At 35.0% G+C, this 18,621-nt stretch overlaps 1 protein-coding gene across 1 annotated transcript in view; it reads left to right on the top strand.

Annotated features, from left to right (window-relative positions):
* FSIP2 (fibrous sheath interacting protein 2) overlaps positions 1-18,621 on the top strand; it is an 81,082-nt gene that overhangs the window by 36,286 nt on the left and 26,175 nt on the right. Inside the window, exons 15-16 of the mRNA XM_049887612.1 lie at positions 6,714-6,750; positions 8,978-17,984. Of these exons, the coding sequence (XP_049743569.1) occupies positions 6,714-6,750; positions 8,978-17,984 (9,044 nt within the window). The remainder of the gene's footprint in view (positions 1-6,713; positions 6,751-8,977; positions 17,985-18,621) is intronic.

Genomic DNA, 18,621 nt, shown 5'->3' on the forward strand with positions numbered 1-18,621 from the left:
GAAGAAGGATCTTGACTTTAGGATGTCAGTTTGTCTGACTGCCTGAGGATTTGTGGGATATATTTTTTTTATACATATAGTGTAATAGATGCAGAAGGAAGGAAACTGACTAGTCCAGTTGAAAGCAATTAGAAAAGATGAAAAAATAATGATTATAAAATATACATTTTATTTGTTGAAAATATAAATGCCTGCCTCTTTATAACAAAGATTAGAGGAGGCTCATGAAGTGTTAATTCTTGCTTCATCTTTCTCCACCAAAGGTTATGGAATTACAGAGTCACTTGAATCTTTTCATAGGAAATATTTTGGATACTCTTTTTTCATTAAATATCTTAGCTCACTCTCTGCATGACCTGGAGCCTTCTCCATCACTCGTCCCCCCAAATAGGATACTTGCAGTAGCACCTCGCCTAACACCAGGTCAGAGCACCAACAAACACAGCTAACAGTACTTTCTGGTCTGACTCATGTCTGTCACACCAACATCATAGTCCTCTTGTTCTGATTTAACTCCATGTTTCATAAAACTTTACTGTGGAAACATCACATCTGTTCCACCATCCACCTCCTCTCCCCACATTTTCATCTCTTAGCTCTCTCTTTTTTTTTTTTTTCTGCTTGTACAAAAGATATATATACAGTAAGTTAAATAAAATAGAGTTGGAAATTCAGGATCAAGTGAATAAAGATGAAGCAAATATGATAGCAGTGGGTATGAATGAGTTGCAATAATTAAGCAATGCATTTAGATAATGAGTAAGCTTGTATGATTGGGATGGGAGATGTAAGGAGTAACAGTAAAGAAGGCAGCAAGTCTGCCACCCTGAAGACTATAGTTAGAAACTTATAATTTATTTACTGGGTTAGAGGAGGGATGTGATATGGTCAAATTAGCACACATGATAAATAACCCTGATAACAGTATATATGATAAATTGAAGTCAAGAAACTAGAAGCCAGTCCTGGAAGTCTATTAGTGAATAGTGGCCAGCACAAAGGCTTCATTGTGGGTTAGAGATAAGTGTGTATACAGATCTAAAACACTTCAAATGAAAATTTATTAATCAGACATTTATTGAGAACCTACTATATTCAAAGCATAGTGCTTAGATGCAAGGCAGATACCAGGATGAGGAAAACTATGCCCCTGACCTTAGATGTGTTTAACAATGCATTAGAAGAGATAGGGAAAAATAGATAATATCAGAGGGAGAATTGGGAGGAGGGGAGAATGTCAATCACATTGTTAAGTATGGGCCACTCATAGAACCACCTGGCCATTAGCTTTCAAATTGGGATGCCGGTGTTAAGGTATAGAGGTGTCACTTTTTAAATTCCTTTCTAGCCACAGGAATGAATAAATGAATTAGGTAGTAAAATGAACTATGTGGCATGGAAGTTCAGGAGGTATTGAACATCACCCCAAGACATTAGACCTGAGCTACAAATAGAAGGCCACCACTTAGACTGAGAAATTACATATTTGGAAGTACATACTAGGCATGTAGAACTAATTTATTCTTACTACATTAATTTTCAGTTGGTAGTTGGTCAAGTATTTGAAGATATCGTCCAGACATCTCTCTGACTAAAGATGGGTTATATGAAGGAGGTCAACAGTAGAAAATTTTATTTATACTTTTATGATATGGCAGCTTATAATGAAAAACCGTAGCTTGCTCTTGGAGCTTCTCATCTAATTGGCATTAATGACAGTTGGCTGAACAACCTAAAACATAGATGTTTTGTGTTAGTAATGTCAACATAATTAGAAACATATTAAAGAGAACCTCCTCAGACTAGGGAAAATTGGATGGTTGAGAGTCAACAAGCTATTTATATTGAAATATCATACCACTTCTGGAATTATGGTAGAACTTCCCAGTATAACATCTAGTTCATTTGCATGTTTCTGCTGAATTAACTCCAAGATTTTGTACTACTTCATTGCAAATCCCATACTATATCTGATTATTTTTTTTGTGAAAAATAATTCACATACTATAAAATTCACTTTTTAAAGTGTACAGTTTAATTTTTTTTTTAGCGTTTTTACAAAATTGCGCAACCATTACCACAGTCACTTTTAGAACATTTTTATCACCTCAAAAAGAAATCTTGTACCCCTTAGCTCTAGCCTCTCTTCCCATATCGCTACTCCCAGCCCTAAGCAATCACTCACTAATCTCCTTTCTGTCTCTATAGATTTTCCTATTCTGGATATTTCATATAAATAGAATCATACAACATGTGGACTCTTTTTGGCTGGATTCTTTCACTTAACATATTTTCAGGTTTCATCTATGTTGTAGCATGTATCAGTACCTCATTTCTTTTAATGGCCAAATATTTCTTTGCATGGCTATATCACATCATGTATATTCATTCATCAGTTCATGGACATTTTGGATATTATGAATAATGCTGCTATGTGTAAGTTTTACGTGAGCATATACCTAGAAGTAGAATTGCTGAGTCATGTAGTAACTATGTTTAACTTTATGTGTAACTGTCAGACAGTTTTCCAAAGCAGCTGTACCTCATTTTATATTCCCACCAGCAATACAGATGGGCTCCAATTTCTCCATATCCTTGCCAACACTTGTTATTATCTATCTCTGTTCTTTGTAGATACATTTATTCAAATTCACTGTCTATATTTTAATTGGTTTGTCTTTATATTGTTGAATTTTAAGAGTTGTTTATATTAAATTCTTGGTATTAAATTCTTATCAGATATATGATTTTCAATTTTTTCCCTTTATTGTGGGTTGTCTCTAAATTCCCGATAGTGTCTTTTGAAGCAATTTTTTTTTTTTATAAAGTCCAATTTATCTATTTTTTTCTTTGGTCACTTGTGCTTTAGGTGTCACACTAAGAAGCCATTGCCTAATTCATTTACAGTGGTATATGCATATGCTTTTTCTTCAACAACTTTATAGTTTTAGCTCTTACACTTGGGTCTTTGACCCATTTTAAGTTAATTTTTGTATGTAGTGTGAGATAGGGGTCCAATTTCATTCTTTTTCATGTGGATATACACTTGCGCAACCACCATTTGCTAAAAAGACTATTCTTTCCCCGTTGAGTTATCTTGGCATCCTTGTCAGTAACATATTGCCCATAAATGTGTGGGTTTATATCTGGACTCTAAGTTCTATTCCATTGATCTATATGTCTATCCTTTTTCCAGCCAGTGCCATATAGTCTTGATTACTGTAACTTTGTAGTAAGATTTGAAATCAGGAAATGTTATGTTTTTTGCATCTATATTCATGAGGAATGTTAGGCTGGCCACAGTTTTCTGCATGTCTTTTCTCGAGATGTCTTTTTTTCTGGTTTTGCTATTACAGTAATACTAGACTCATAAGGTGAGTTTGTAAGTGTAGCTTCGTTTTCTATTTTTTGGGAGAGTTCATGAAGGACTTTGTTAAATTTGTTGATTTTTTTTCAAAGAATCAGCTTTTGGCTTACTTGATTTTTCTCCATTGTGTTTCTATTTCATTAATTTCTACTCTAATCTTTATTATTTCCTTCTTCTTGCTTACTTTAGGTTTAATTTTTCTCCTGTTTTTCTAGTGAAAGTTTAGGTTAGTGAGTTGGTATCTTACTTTTATTTCTTTAATGTAAGCATTCACAGCTCTAAATTTCTTTTCATGAACTCTTTTCACTCTGTCCCACAAGTTTTACTATATTATATTTTTTGTTTTCATTCATATTAAGTATTTTCTTATTTCCACTGTTATTTGACCAATTGATTATTTAAGTCCACACATTTGTGAATTAATTTCCACATATTTGTGAATTTCCCAAATTTCTATCTGATATTGAATTTCCAAAATTTCTATTACTGATTTTTGATTGCATTCCATTGTGGTTCAAAAAGTTACTCTGAATGTAAATTAAATTTAGATTTAAATGATATTTAAAATAACTGACTTAAAGTTTTTGTCTGGTAAGCCCAATATCTGGTCTTCCTCACTGTTTCTATTGAAGTTTTTTTCTCTTTGTATGGGCCATACTTTTTTCTTTCTTTGCATGTTTTTAACTGAAAAATTGAACAGTTTAAACAGTATAATGTGGCCATTTTAGAAATCAGATTCTCCCCCTCACAAGGTTTGTTGTTGCTGCTTGTTGTTGTTGCAGTTATTCATTTGTTTACTCATTTTTCTGAAGTAACTCTGTAAGTCTATATCCTTTTTTTGTGGCCACACTCAGTTAACTTAATGGTCAGCTAATGATTGGACAAATAGGTCCTTAAATACCTGGAACTACTAAGTCTTCCTCCCTGGGTAGTGCAAATGTGTAACGTGCTCTGCTGCTAACAAAAGGTTGGAAGTTCAAGTTCACCCAGAGGCACCCCGGAAGAAAGGCTTGTTATGCCCAAAAAATCAGCCATTGAAAACCCTATAGGGGACAGTTTTACTCTGACACATATGGTGTCACCATCAGTCAGAATCAACTCAGGGGCAACTGGTTAAGAATCCTCATAGTCTTTGCTGATGGGCTCTATGTATTTGTTGAGGCATGCTTCAACACTGAGCCAGGCAGTTGACAACTCTGCGTTATTCTTCACTTCCTGCTTATAGGTCTTTCCTGATCGCGTACACGACACTGGGTGTGCACACAGCCCTACACATGTGCATAATTTTCAATATTCCCTGGAATATGTCATAACTTTTCAAAGCCCCTATGCACATCTCATTTCCCAGAATTTCTTTTTAAGCTTTTCGCTTAGCCTGTTGTTTGCCCCAGCTGGTATTTATCACCTTAAGAAAAACAAACAAACCCATTGCCATCAGGTCAATTCTGACCTTTTGGTGTGCAGCTGTAGCACTTTAACCAATATGCCACCAAGGTTACCAAACCTTTAGGCAAACATAAAGTTAAACAATTGCCTCTAAATGTTTTTGACAAATGTCCCGGGAGGAAAGGTTTTTCTTACTGGTGAGCACAGAGTCAGTTCATGTAAAGAAAGCTTTGCAATTGGGATCTTCCAGGGAACTGTCAGACAGGTTAAATAATGACATTTCTGGGAATGATTTTTTAAGGTGTTCCAGTCCTGTTCTGCCCCTTTTGGTGACTTACATGCTTCTGGTATTCACTGTGATTGCTGTATGTTGGTGAGAGGAGATTAGAATAGGGCAAGTTAAAACACCACAAAGCTCAGTGTTCTTACCAAGATTCATCCGTTTTCTTAATTAAACACTCCAGATTTATGCAAGCCTTTGGTTAATTTCTACATTTCTAAAAAAAAAAAATGATTTTGATGAGTTTTGCCAGTTTTACTCATTGCATTTATAGAGGAATGAATTTTCAGAGCTCCTTACTTACTACACCATTTTAGTTGATGTCATTCTTTCTCCGATTATTGCAACAGATTTATAGTAGTCTTCAATGAAGCTTTTCTCATTCATTTGGTTAGTTGCATTCTTAAATCCTTTGTTCTTTGTTTTTACCTAAATTCATGCCTTTGGGCAGAAAGTGTGTTGAGGACAGGTATCATTGAGTATATATATAGGACTCATTGAATTCCATTTTATTCTTATGGCATAAGTAAGAGAATAGAAAAATGAATCTCTGAGAGTTAGATTCAGAATATGTAGAATAAAGAAACTATGAAACCAGATCCTGGAAAAATAAATGAGGCCAAAGGGTAAGGAACATATCACTAATATTAATTTTCAGGTTCCATATTTTTTTTTTTAAAAAAAGGTACTAAACTGAGGAAGAACTATTGCTACCTAGCCCAGTTTCTGAGCTGACACCAGTGAGGTTTTCTTTTTCTGCCAAAAAAAATAAGGATATAATTCTTAGTCTGGCTGTTTCTCAAAATAAAATTTTAAACCTTGGGGAAAAAAATAAATTTGATAAGGTGAATTGTACACCTAGAAAAAATGAAAAAGAAATGCCACTTTTCCTTTAAAAAAGTCAAATGAAGACAAAGGGTCCATGTTTTCAAAAATATATGAAAATAATTTAGAACTGCAATCTTAGGCCTTGTTTTATTAATTATTTTTATATAGTATCACTTCATGATTGAATTGGGTTTTTTTGTTCCAATTCAGAAAGCTGTGTTTTTTATTTTGTTTAGTGTGTGATGATAAATGATCCTAATTAGAACACAGAATATTGTCATATACAGAAAAGAGCAACATCAAAATCGGTATTGAATGGCTAGAAATCCATTATTGTAACCACAGTTATTGAATAATCATCCACATATTCCCTTCCTACTGTAGGATGTGGGGGGTTGGTAGGACTAGGAGATTTAAAGGGCTAAGTAAATGATTGTTAGAAAACTTTGGTCAGATATCTTGCTACTCCACCATGCCTTTTAGCAGACAGAAAGGAATAGCCCACCGACGCCTTCCAACCTCATGTCTTTCCCAAGTGAACCACAAAACAGGCATGGCTAAGGTAGGTTAGAAGTAAAACTATCGGCTAGATATATTGTTTATGTAGCAGCAATAATTCTACACCTGTAAGTAAGAGAGCATGTTTCTGTATACAGGGGCCATTATCTAAGGAGGAAGTGAAATAGGATAGTTAGACAAAAATAAAGTTTATTTTTTCTTTTGAATTTCTGTAGAAAAACTACCAGACAGTGAGAAGAGAAACTGAGTCAATGATCAGGACTTTCAGAAAAAGTTACATAGATCCTTGACCCTAAGTAATAACTAAATGATCAACCTTTCTTGACTTTACAGGCAACAGAACCTTCTACAAAATTGCTTGCACAGAAAAGTATGTATCATAAAATCCACTGATAAAGCAACATATTAATGATAGTTTTCTAATGTATCATAATAGAAAAAAATCTGTGGATCAGATAATGAGTAATTATTTATTATTGAGTCAGTCTCCCTTTTTGCCCTTTTTCCTTGTTTTCTTTTAATTGATTCTTGGTTTTGCTGCAGTCCAAAGTTATCATCAGAAAATAATGTTAGCCCTTCAGGAAGGGGTCCATGGCAATAGAATGGTGGGGGTGGAGGGTAATTAAGGAACCTAGCCATCGCAGGAACAGCATCAGATACCAGAAATCTGTTTGATCATGTGAAGCCATTAAGTGGCATGCCATTGTAGACCTGGCTGGTGAACTCAGCTGCATGTGAGCCAGGAAGGGACCTGATCACCTAAGGTATCTGTTACCTACAAGGTGAGACTTAGAACAGGCCAATAAGAAGATATATTTTATGAGCCCAACACTAGATCTAGACAGACCAGTCAGAAACGAGAAAGGGGTTGAGGGGAGCAGTACATATTCTATTCAGTCTTTCATTTAGACAACTGCTTAATTCATGGAATATGCAGCAAATAAAAAGTCTTTGATTCAGATCCTCAGTTTAATATTAAAAGGGAAATCAATTGAAAAATAAGATTTTATTTACCATTTTACACTTCATAAAAAACTTTAGGAATGTCCCTATTTCATATATCAAGGTTGGAAACTCTTTCACACCTAGCCTAAGAGTAATAATGTTAAGCCTGTTGCTTATTATCTCTGGTAATAAGAAAAATAATATATATTGGATGTCTTTCTTTATCTGTGTTGGAGTGGATTTAGAACAATTTCCTTCTCAATTAAAATTTAGGTTTTATTCTTAGAAATGTTAAATTTAGGATGTGTTTATGTAAAATAAGCATTTACAGCATACGCCGTCATTCCAAAATATGTTTTTCCAACCAATAGCCATTGTCTGTACAATAGGTGAAAAAAAAATTACTAGGAGGTTTGGGAATTCGAGAAAAACTAATCGTCTTTTTACTCCCAAATACTGTGAAATGGGTCAAGAGAGAGGATGCTACTCACAGCAGGGTATTAACTTTTCTTTGAATGTTGGCCTTAAACCTGAACAATTTCAGGCTAACGTAGGCAATATCTTGGGTGTGGACAGCCCATTACAGGAATCCTGTTGTTAACTCTGGTGCCTGCATTCCAGCATCCTAGGCTTTGCTGCCACTTATTTTTGTTTACAGCCTATATGTCTTAAGGACTATAATTTAAAAACAGGTTTCATTTTAATATAGATGAGAATTTTTATAAACCCAAAATAGATTTATAATATATCAGTAGACATATACAGAATTCTGCAGGTGCATCCTGCTTCTACCTTTGGTCTGTTTTAATCTGTGATGGCATCATTTGACCACTAAGGAAACTTGGTCCCCTGACTTTACTTCTGGCTCAAACTGAAGAATACTCAAACTTCTCTACACTTGCTCAGCCCTCCTGGGTCCTAGTTCTAACGTGGCCTTTATTTCCTGTCTAAATTAACTCGTTCTTGAACTTCATGATCTGTCCTCAGCCCTCCTAAGACGGTTTGTACTAACAACATTTTGTTGGATACAAAACCATTCAATATTCAATGCCCATGAAGCATTAGCTTTTATTGTTGCATAATAATTAGCTGCAAACATCTCCATATATACAGACCACAGAAGACCACAGACTCAGCTCTAGAGCAGGCAGTGGGGAGAGCAGGGCTGGTTTATTTTCCACCTTCTCAGCCCAGCTAGACAGATGCCTCTGAAGGCAGTCTCATACTTGTCTGCATCTATTTTGATGAACAGTTTACTAGAAATAACCTGGCATAGCTTTCAAAAAAAAAAAAAATTTTTGCTGGGTCATAAACACCACATTTCTTCTTTAAAAGTACTTGTTTGGTATATGTTTAGACAGCAGTTTGGTGACTTTTTTTTTTTAATTTTACTCCAAAGACATTGATTCCCATCAATAAATGCTAAAAAAAATTAAAATAATTTATGCAAAAAATATTTTTTGCTGAAGTACAGAATAAACGAACTTGAAACTAATCTGAAATTTTAAAGATGTTCTTTTCTGTGTTCTTTTTAAAACCCATAATGGTATTCCAGCTATACATTACTTGATATAAAGAATTAAATGCTAACTTCTGTCCCAGAATAAATTGTTATATGATTTTCTCTTCATCCTTTCTTGCCTCCTTTGCAGATAACTTCTGAAGAACTGAATAGTATAATTCAGAATATAATGACCTGGGTTGTGGCTACAGTGACTAGTATATTATACCCAGCCATCACAAAGTATGAAGAAAGGTTGCGAAATAATACACACCCAGTGTCTGATGACTCTGTCCTCTCTTCAGATAGTTCAAGTTTCTGTAGCACTTGCAGTGAAGAGTTTACATACAGAAGCTACACGTCTGCAACAACTAAAACATTTCAGACAGAACCTTACACACCGGCAACTGACATGTCAATAAGGCAACCAAATATACCTTTAAACCCTCCTTCTGCTCATATGGAAAAAACACTTATTGAAAAAACATATCACAGGAAAAGACAAACTATGACATCTGAACTTAAATTCAATAAATCTAGAAAGATATATGCATACCCTAAGCTCAGAAGCTGTAAATCTGATAGTCACCTTTTGGCATCATCTGAAACAAGCACAAAAATATCTAAGGATGCTACCACTGAAACAGATAGCTTAGAAAGTCCACTATTTTCTGATCAAAAATCAAAAGCCATAAATGAGATGAAGAATTTAAAGAACGTTTTTGTTAATTTTAAATGTCATTTAAAAGGGGAAACTGAATTGATTTTAGAAAACGTTTTTCAAGAAATTATGTCTGATTTAACCCAGGCCATTCCCTCTCTTTCTTCTGTTACTGCCGAAGTTTTTGTTGACCAAAGTGAAACTGACAAAAGAAGCTTGCACTCTAATGTCGATACTTGCTCGGTAGCTGCCGAGATTGTGGACAATATGCTTGAGAAGCTACAGTCTGCAGTTGAGAAAAAATGTGTTGAGATGTTTTCACAAGAAGACCTGTCAGTCCACATTAAACCAGACCCAGCAACCAGTGCAGAGTATTTTACTTCATCAAATGAAAAACCTTTAGAAGCTTCACTGCCTTATACTTTGGAACCCATGTGTGATATTGCAGAGGATATGGTGCATGCCATTTTAGAAAAGCTGAAGACTCTTGCACCTGGTAAGCAAAACGAACATCCTCATCTTGAAGATATAACTAAACATTCTTATCAGCAACATAAGACAGATCCAACACATATGTTTCTTCAAAGAGCTGGCAAAAAGAAATCTAGTACTGAACTTGATAATGCCAATTTAATTGTCAAAGAAGAAATACAAAATTTAGTGTCAACTATTTTTTCCCAGTCCTCTTTGGTTGGTTATATAGAGGAAGCAATCAGTGCTGTACTAGGTTATGTACAAACTGAACTTAATAATGAGAGACTTATAGCATCTGAAGAAACAGTGGTGTTCCTTCAGCTTCTTGATGATATCTTCACTCAGCTCCACCAGGAGCCAGTAGAATCAGGTGTTCAAAAGAATAATCGCTCCAGACCAAGAAATCCGTCCAACACTGAAGAAAAATACAGACTCACTGGCACTAGATTATCTAATGGTCATAGGTCCGGAAAACCATTTTCACCTATTAATGTTCCTGGCATGGTCCTTTATTCTGAAGATGATAATGAAGAAATAGACAAAATTGTGAAAAATGTGCTTGACTCATCTTTCAAAGATGAAAAAGCAAAGTTACAAGAACAGATTCTTGATGATCATCCTTTTACAAAGGCAAGCACTTGTTTTGAATACAAAACAAATACCAAACCACCTACAAAGCCTGCTTCTCAATGCAAAGTTGCATTTTGTGACTGGGGATTAAAGACTGACCTACCATCTTTTAATAATGAGGATCTTTTAAAGGGAAAATCCTGTTTGAATAAAGATATTTTTATTTTCAACCAAGAGCAGAAGCGTCAAATACAAAAGGCTTCAGAAGACATAGTGAAAAGTATTTTAACAGAAGTGCTCAAGGACATATCTTCTTTTCCTTCTCGTCATTTAGAAAGTAAAAATGGCAAAGAAGCTTCAGTTCTTTCCTCAGGAAAACCTCAAGGACTGTCACATCAAGAATGGATGGACCAGATGTTCTCTGTGTCAGAAATTAGTACAGTGGCTCAAGAAATAACAGATGCTGTGTTAAATATACTTTATAAGGTTTCAGGCTACATTACCAGTACCACCAAAGGTTCCATTTCATCGTCAGTTCATCAGACTTCTCTAGACAATTCCGACACTCCCCACATGGCCAAAAAAGCACCAAATAAAAAGCCATTTAAGGTATGGTTTGACAGTGAAAAGAAAATGAAATATTTATCTTCACTCAACATAGATCCTTCAAAGCTTTCCTGGTTAGAATCTGAAAAAGGTGATCCTGAATCTGTAGACGACATTAATGATAAAATTATTAATACAGTTTTTAAAAAACTGAAGTTATTTGTTTGTCCAAAATTGCAAACAGGCTTCAAAACTTCACTTACCCAGCAGTCTTCATTACGATCTCAACTCAGTGCTTATACGACTAAAGTGGTAAACATTGTTCTGCATGCTATACAAAATGAACTGGAACGCAATAAGAAAAACCTAAATCTTAGGGAGAGAGACTCTACCAAAACCTTTACAGGGAAATTAGACTCTTTTGTCACAAATCTCAGTGATGAGGTTATGGGAAGTCCTTTAGTAACTTGTATTTGCAATATATTATCAAGTCAAAATGCTGATCACAGCAGTGTTCCACTCCCTGCAGATAAGCCAAGCCCTGAAACCTCATATAAATCTAATAACGTTGATAAACAAAACATTTTGCCAAGTAGGCAGGATAAAAAATTTATTTTCTCTCATTTTCCTAGTGTGCATGAGGCAGTTCCCCCTAAAATTCACAAATGTTTAGGTACTCCATGTACTCTCCATAGTGTCTTTAGTGGAAAGGATCTCAAAGAAAATGCCAGATTGGAAGTGTTAGATAGCATTGGGGAAACCCTATATGAAATGTTTTGCAAGCTCATAGGAGCCCATGGTCATTCTCACCCAGTGTATAATAAGCAAAACAGAGAGAAGACTAAAGAGACTCAGCAAACAGCCACTGATTTGAAGTCTAATATTCAACTCATTTCCAAGACAATTTTGGAATATATCCTTGCAAAACTATGTAATGTTGACACAGATAGCAGTTTCGTAAGTGCTGGATTTAAAGCTGCCTCAGATTATCTTGATATTGACAGCTTATCATTTGCTTCAGTTCTTGAGGAAATGGCCAAATGCACTGACATAATCTCCAACTTGGTGTCCAGGATGATTCAGGAAGGTAATAAAGAGATATCTAATAACAGGGCAAAAACTACTGCTTCTGTGGCTTCCAAAACAAGGATCACAAGAGAAATGCATCCAAAGAAACTAAAAGCTGTGGCTTCAGATATTCTTAATATGGTTTTTGAGAAACTGGAAGGATTTGCCAATGGAAATTTAGAAACCCTGGGAACTATTAATGATGGAAACAAGCAAAGCAATAAAATGGACTGGAAATGTGAGAGTACCAGTGTTTTCACAGATATACATGAAGAGCTACTACAGTCTGCTTTATACATGCATGCAAAGAAGTTATCAAGTGCCCTTTTGAAGGCTATTCAAACTGAATTAAATATGAACTCATCAGATTTGAGGACAAGTGTAAGAAGTCCACCACCTGAGAAACAAATAATAACAGACGTGGTTGATTTAATTTTAGATGCAGTATCATCAGATATTCTTAATGAAACTGAATCTGAAGAAAGAGGCATTGAAACTTATCGATACAGGCCAACCTATGGGAATCTTCTTCCTGGAGGAGCTGAATCAGATTCATTTCTAGAAGATCCTGCACATACAGAGAAAGAATCTCTTGGAGCAGGAACACCACCAGTAGAAGAAACTAAACCAGATTCTCTTAAACAGTGGGTTCTAGAAAAAACCTTAAACAAAATTGAAGTGGAACTCAAAGAACCACAGAAATCTCCAATCGTGCCCATTATAAAAAATATTTTGAATGAAATTTTTCAAAATGCTTTAGTCAACCAATTAAATCTGCTTCCTTCCCTCCACTCTCATTTAAGTAGCATCCCACACAACGTTGATGAATCAGTTGCTCAAACTTCTATTCAATTCATGGATAAAATGATGGGTCCTTTAGTGTCTGAAGCAGATGTAACCATTGTTGCTGATGATTTTGTCAGAACTGTATTTCATAAGCTTTATTCAGCTGCCATGTCAGAGAAGAATGCAGGTAAAAAGAGGTATAAAACTATCACCTTTTCAGCAAACGTTTCTTTTCATGAACACACAGATGGAGAAAAGTCCTCTGTTACTGTGCTGGACAGAAATCCAAGTACTCTTCACTCTGGGTTCAGTGTTGATAAACAGGCCAAAGTAAATGTAGTTGACGATATTGTACAGACAGTATTAACAAATTTAGAAACTTTTGCTACTTCCAAAGTAAAATCTCTTTTTTGTCCCCAAGTCAGTTTTACAGTCCCGTTGACTTTACCTATTCAGCAAGATGAAAGTGCATTAAGCGAAGTGTTATCAACCAAAGATTCATGTTCTGATGATAAGTTTTTCTCTTGCACAGTGGATCATATTAAGTCAGTAAAAATCAACTCCATGTGTCAACTGCCTTTGTCTAAATTAAATACTTATGCAACAGAAATAGCTAGAAAAATGTTACAGGGAATCAAACTTGAGTTAGATAAAGAAATGAAAAGTCCTTTCTTAGCTCGTAACATTGTAGTTTCTGAAAGGATTGCAAGTCAGGTTGTTAACACAGTGTTAGATATTGTATCTTCTAAAGGCAAATGTGAAAAAATCAATTCTAACAAAGAGATCAATTCAGACCAGCAAGAAGGTATTACCGAAAAGCTGTTCAATAAGACTGAATATCGAAAAGCACTTCAATTCCAAATACAGGATACTGTAGAAAGTATCTTGTGTGACATTTTTGAAAAAACACTAGATCAAAATAATCTCTCACTTGCCATATCTACTCTGAAATGTAATATAGATGGTAAGTATTCAGAAGCAAATTCTGAAATGTTTATTGAGAGTGCAAATAAAGTTATTCCAAAACTTTCAGTTCCTAAATCAGATGTTGTTATGATATCTCATGATATAGTGAATATTGTCCTTCATAATCTCAATTCTGCTGTTATGCTTGGCATAAATGCAAAGGATTCTACTTCTGCAAGATTGCCCCTGACGTTTTGTGATATGTCTCCAAAGGCAGAGTGTCAACAACCTGCTCTTACGGACTCTAAAAATGAAAGAAAAACAGAAAGTTTTCCATTTTCAGGAAATCTGAAATCGTCTTATGCTGCTGACAATCAGGTAGCTGTAGTAGAAAAGGAAGATAGCAAGAAACCTACTCCTGACCCATGTGAAGAAAATGCTAACTTCATTACTAGAACTATTTTCAACAGGTTAGAATCTTTTGCCACAGAGAGAATAGATTGGTTAATTACCCTTGCTTTCCAATCTAAAGAAAAGTCATTTGTTAGCCCAGAATTGGAAAATTGTAAACAACATGACAGAGTCTTTTATGAATCAAGCCAGGTGGAATCGGATATGAACGTCCTGAAAATATCAACTGAAACTGTTTTTAACCAAGAGTTCACAGATTCCACTTTTGCCAGTTACAAAGAAAAATGTGGATCCAAAATTCATGTGTCACAAGCTAGTCTTAAAGAATATGCTGACATCATTGCCAGTGCCATTTTGAAGCTTATTAAAAATGACTTAGATTTAGAAATCCAAAGGATGTGTCCATATTCAAACAGTATTTCGTTACAAGAAAACATTACTGTGAGTGAAATTATCAACAGTATCTTAAAGGTTTTATATGATAAAAGATCTGCAAAGGAAATTAGTTTTTACTCAAAACAGAAGACTAACTTGTTTTCACAACCAACTATATCAAATGAAACCTTGTTGGAAAAAAAAAAGATGGAAAATAACACTGAAGTATCTCTGTTTACAAATTATCCATTAGAAAAAAAACAAATAACATTAGAAAAGGAAAACCAGAGAATGGTTTTGGAAGAAATATTTATGCAAAATGAAGAACCAAGACAGAAAGAAAAAACTGCATTGATCAGTGCCATAGAAGAAATTTTAAATAAGGTGTATCAAAGAGTAATGGAAGTCATAGGCCATTTGTCTCCATTTAATGAAACCCCCAACTTTAATTCTAAAATTAAAACATCAGACATAACACTAAAAAAACCCTTTCAATCACATATTAACAGTGTAGCAACTGACATAGTTGAAAATGTTTTGGAGAAAATGTACTCTGTAGTTGTGAAATGCTTATATGAAAGTAATAAAACGGGAGTAGAAGCAACTGACAACAGTGATGCATTGCCAGTGAAACCATCATGCGTCAGGAGAACTAAACAAGCGGGAAAAGGAAGTGATCCCCCTAGATATGTTATACCACAGGTTTATCCTTATACAAGCAGTCAGAATGTCTCTTTCACGGAAAACACCTTTTTGCAATATTCTCCACTAGAAGTGGGAAAAGATTTAGTCCAAATGGTTCTCGATAAGATCAAAAATCTTGCCTCACTGCATCTAGACAATAGCTCATTCCCTGAAGACATGCAAACTCAAGGATTACACAGTTACAAAGTCAGTCCTAAAGGCAGCCCTAAACCAGCTCTTAAAGCAAGCTTAAAAGCAAGATCAAAAATTACCTCTCTACCTAAATTTAGAACAAAACCACACCTGGGACCTAGTAGTGCTAAGACCAAGAATAAGACAAAGTTATGTCCTGGAGAGAAGACTCCAAGATACAGCCGGTCTAAGACCGCCATTGGGCTGACACACATCCTATCAACAGGAGATGCCAAAAACAAACTGGAAATAAAATTATCTACTTCAGAACTAAAAATGTATTCCAAGGACATAATAAGTAATATCCTAGAAACAATTATGAGAGAATTTGAAAAGGAGAAGCAAAATCGAGCAGTAGTAAATAAAAAGGCTTTACCATCTGATCAAGTTATGGCAGCAAGTGAAATAGTTCATACAGTTTTGCAAGGATTATATGCTACAAGTAACCACAATTTGACTCATCCAATCAAATTTTCACACCTGGATGATCTCAAACTTTCACAAGGGAATATAGGTGCAGGGTCCCTTGCCAAACCACAAGCATGTTTTTTCTTAGAGAATGTTTCTTCACAGCTGGAACAGATTTTTCCTAAAGAAGGTATATTTAAAAAAATGTTTGATAAATGGCAAACAGAATCAAATGACATGGATAATGAAAAATATAATCTATTGATGATAGCTGAGAATGTTTTAACGGAAATTTCAATAAAAGCAAAAGAGTTAGAATATTCTCTTTCACTTTTAAATTTGCCACCTCTTGAAGCTTGTGAAAGCAGGTTTTATAGTCGTTTTAAAGGAGCTTCTACTAGAGCTGAGGATTCCAAAGCACAAATTAATATGTTTGGAAGGGAAATCGTTGAAGTGCTGTTTGAAAAATTACAGGTGTATTTCTTGACCCAGATTTCCACCCCAGATAGTAAAGAAACTTCAGCAAGCAGGAAAGAACACATTAGTGCTAAAACTAAATCTAGTTCTTCAACAAGACACATCCTCGGCAATGTAACAATCTGTAACACCATCCTGAAAGACCAAATTTCTTTGGGCCCTAGCAACCGAATTGTTCAAGAGATTGTTGAAAGAGTTTTGAACATGTTAGAATCATTTGTGGACTTGCAGTTTAAACATGTCTCTAAATATGAATTTTCTGAACTAGTGAAAATGCCTATAGAAAGCTTTTTTCCTGTCCAACAGAGACTCTTAAGCAAGAAGATGTTGCCAAGATTACAACCACTGAAAAAATTTTCTGATGACTCCAACTCAAATACTATTATTTCAAAGGAAAACAGAGAGAATATCTTTGTACAGGTTCATTCATTCCACTCAGAATTACTTACATATGCTGCTAATATTGTCAGTGACATGCTTGGTGTAATTAAGAGCAAGCTAGACAAAGAAATAAGCCAAGCAGAACCAACTTCAGTTAGTGTATCAAAAGAGAACATTGTAGCAAGTGAAATCATTGGAACAATGATAGAACAGTGTACTCATTTCAATAAGTCTTTGATTGAAAACCTTTCAAAGGAAAGTTTGTTCCAAGGAGTTGAAAATGTCTACATTGTTAACCAGGTTGAATTATCAAGTAATATCAAAATGCCCACATCAAAGTTAAGGGAAACTACTTTTGGAAATAACCTACCGCAAGTCAGTGCACCTGGCTTGGTGTTTTATTCAGAGGAAGATATGAAGAAAAAGTACAGAGCTTCATCAAGTTTACCTTCATATGTCAGATATGTAGGAGACACAATTAAAAGCTCAGAGCTAATGGAAAGGCCTCCTTCAGAAACTATACCACCATACTCTAGAAACAAAGTACAAAGCCAAAGCTCAAGGAAACCTAACTATGGCCATTTCGCTCAAGCCATAAAAGGAAATAACTCCCTCCCCGAAGGCAGTATTCTACAGAAACTGTGTGAGAAAGCAAATGAGTCTACAGAAACAGCATTAAAGCAAGCCATGTCTTTCATAGAAATGGGAAAAGGTGAAAATCCGAGAGTGTTTCATTATGAAACCTTGGAACCAGTTGTTGTTGAACCAACCCAAATTCAGACAACTGTTTCCCCACTCAAAATATGTTTAGCTGCAGAAAATATTGTCAGCACTGTCCTGTCAAGCTATGGCTTTCCAAGTCAGCCACACATTAATGAAAGTATGGAAACAATGAAACCATTTTTCATATCACAGCAAAGCCCTTTGTCTGTAATATCTGAGGAAGAAAAGAATGAGGAGAAAAATTTGCTTAGAATGGGGAATAAAAGAATCAGTTGTACAGTGCAAGAAGAATGCAAAAACCTTGAAGCTAGTGGAGATTTTCCTTTATTGCAAAAATGGAAAAAAAGATCCCCAACCATAAAGAAAATAGAGACTCTGAAAGAAGATGAAGTCATAGCTTTTGCTGACCATGAATTTGGTCCAAATGAAATTCATTTGGTAGCAAGACATGTCACCAGGTCTGTGGTCACCCATTTCAAGAACTTCAAAACCAGAGGTAAGCAAGAGATAACCTACTAAAAATAATAATAATAATTTAAGAAAAATAGTTAAAGATTAATTAAATGATTAAAAATCAAAGAGTGAAAAATTTACCTCCTGCCCAAGAAGCTGTATTCACTGTCTTTCTGAAAATATCCTTGGAAATGGACTGACTAGTTAGTTACTTTTTAATTTTATCAGGATGCTTAAAAAATTAAACAAAAAGCTAAATATTTGCATGGTTTGAACTAGAAGGGGTGTTGCTCAGTTTTTTTTGTTTGTATCTGCAGATGAGAGAAAATGGATTTGGACTGGCATGGGGTATGAGTTTCAAAGAGTTGGTTTTTTGGGTTGGTTTTTTTTTTTTTGGTTCTTATGAAAGACTTCATTATAATCATATGTTTGTATAGTTAATTAATTTCAAGTTAGTAATTCAGCTTCTTTTCAAGTTGTAAAATTGAAGTTTTTGCCATTATTATTCACACTTAATAAGAACAGTGGTATTAAACATCTTGTTTGCATCCATTATTCAGGCTTAATTCCTTTTAGGTATAATACTCTAAACCTGTCCTTTCTGATCTGAAGCCCCAAAATAGCCTGCCCCTATTGTGAGGGCAGGAATGTGGTTTAGCAACCATCTTGTTAGGATGAAC

Source organism: Elephas maximus, chromosome 6, assembly GCF_024166365.1.
Source record: "Elephas maximus indicus isolate mEleMax1 chromosome 6, mEleMax1 primary haplotype, whole genome shotgun sequence".
Taxonomy (NCBI): Eukaryota; Metazoa; Chordata; class Mammalia; order Proboscidea; family Elephantidae; genus Elephas; species Elephas maximus.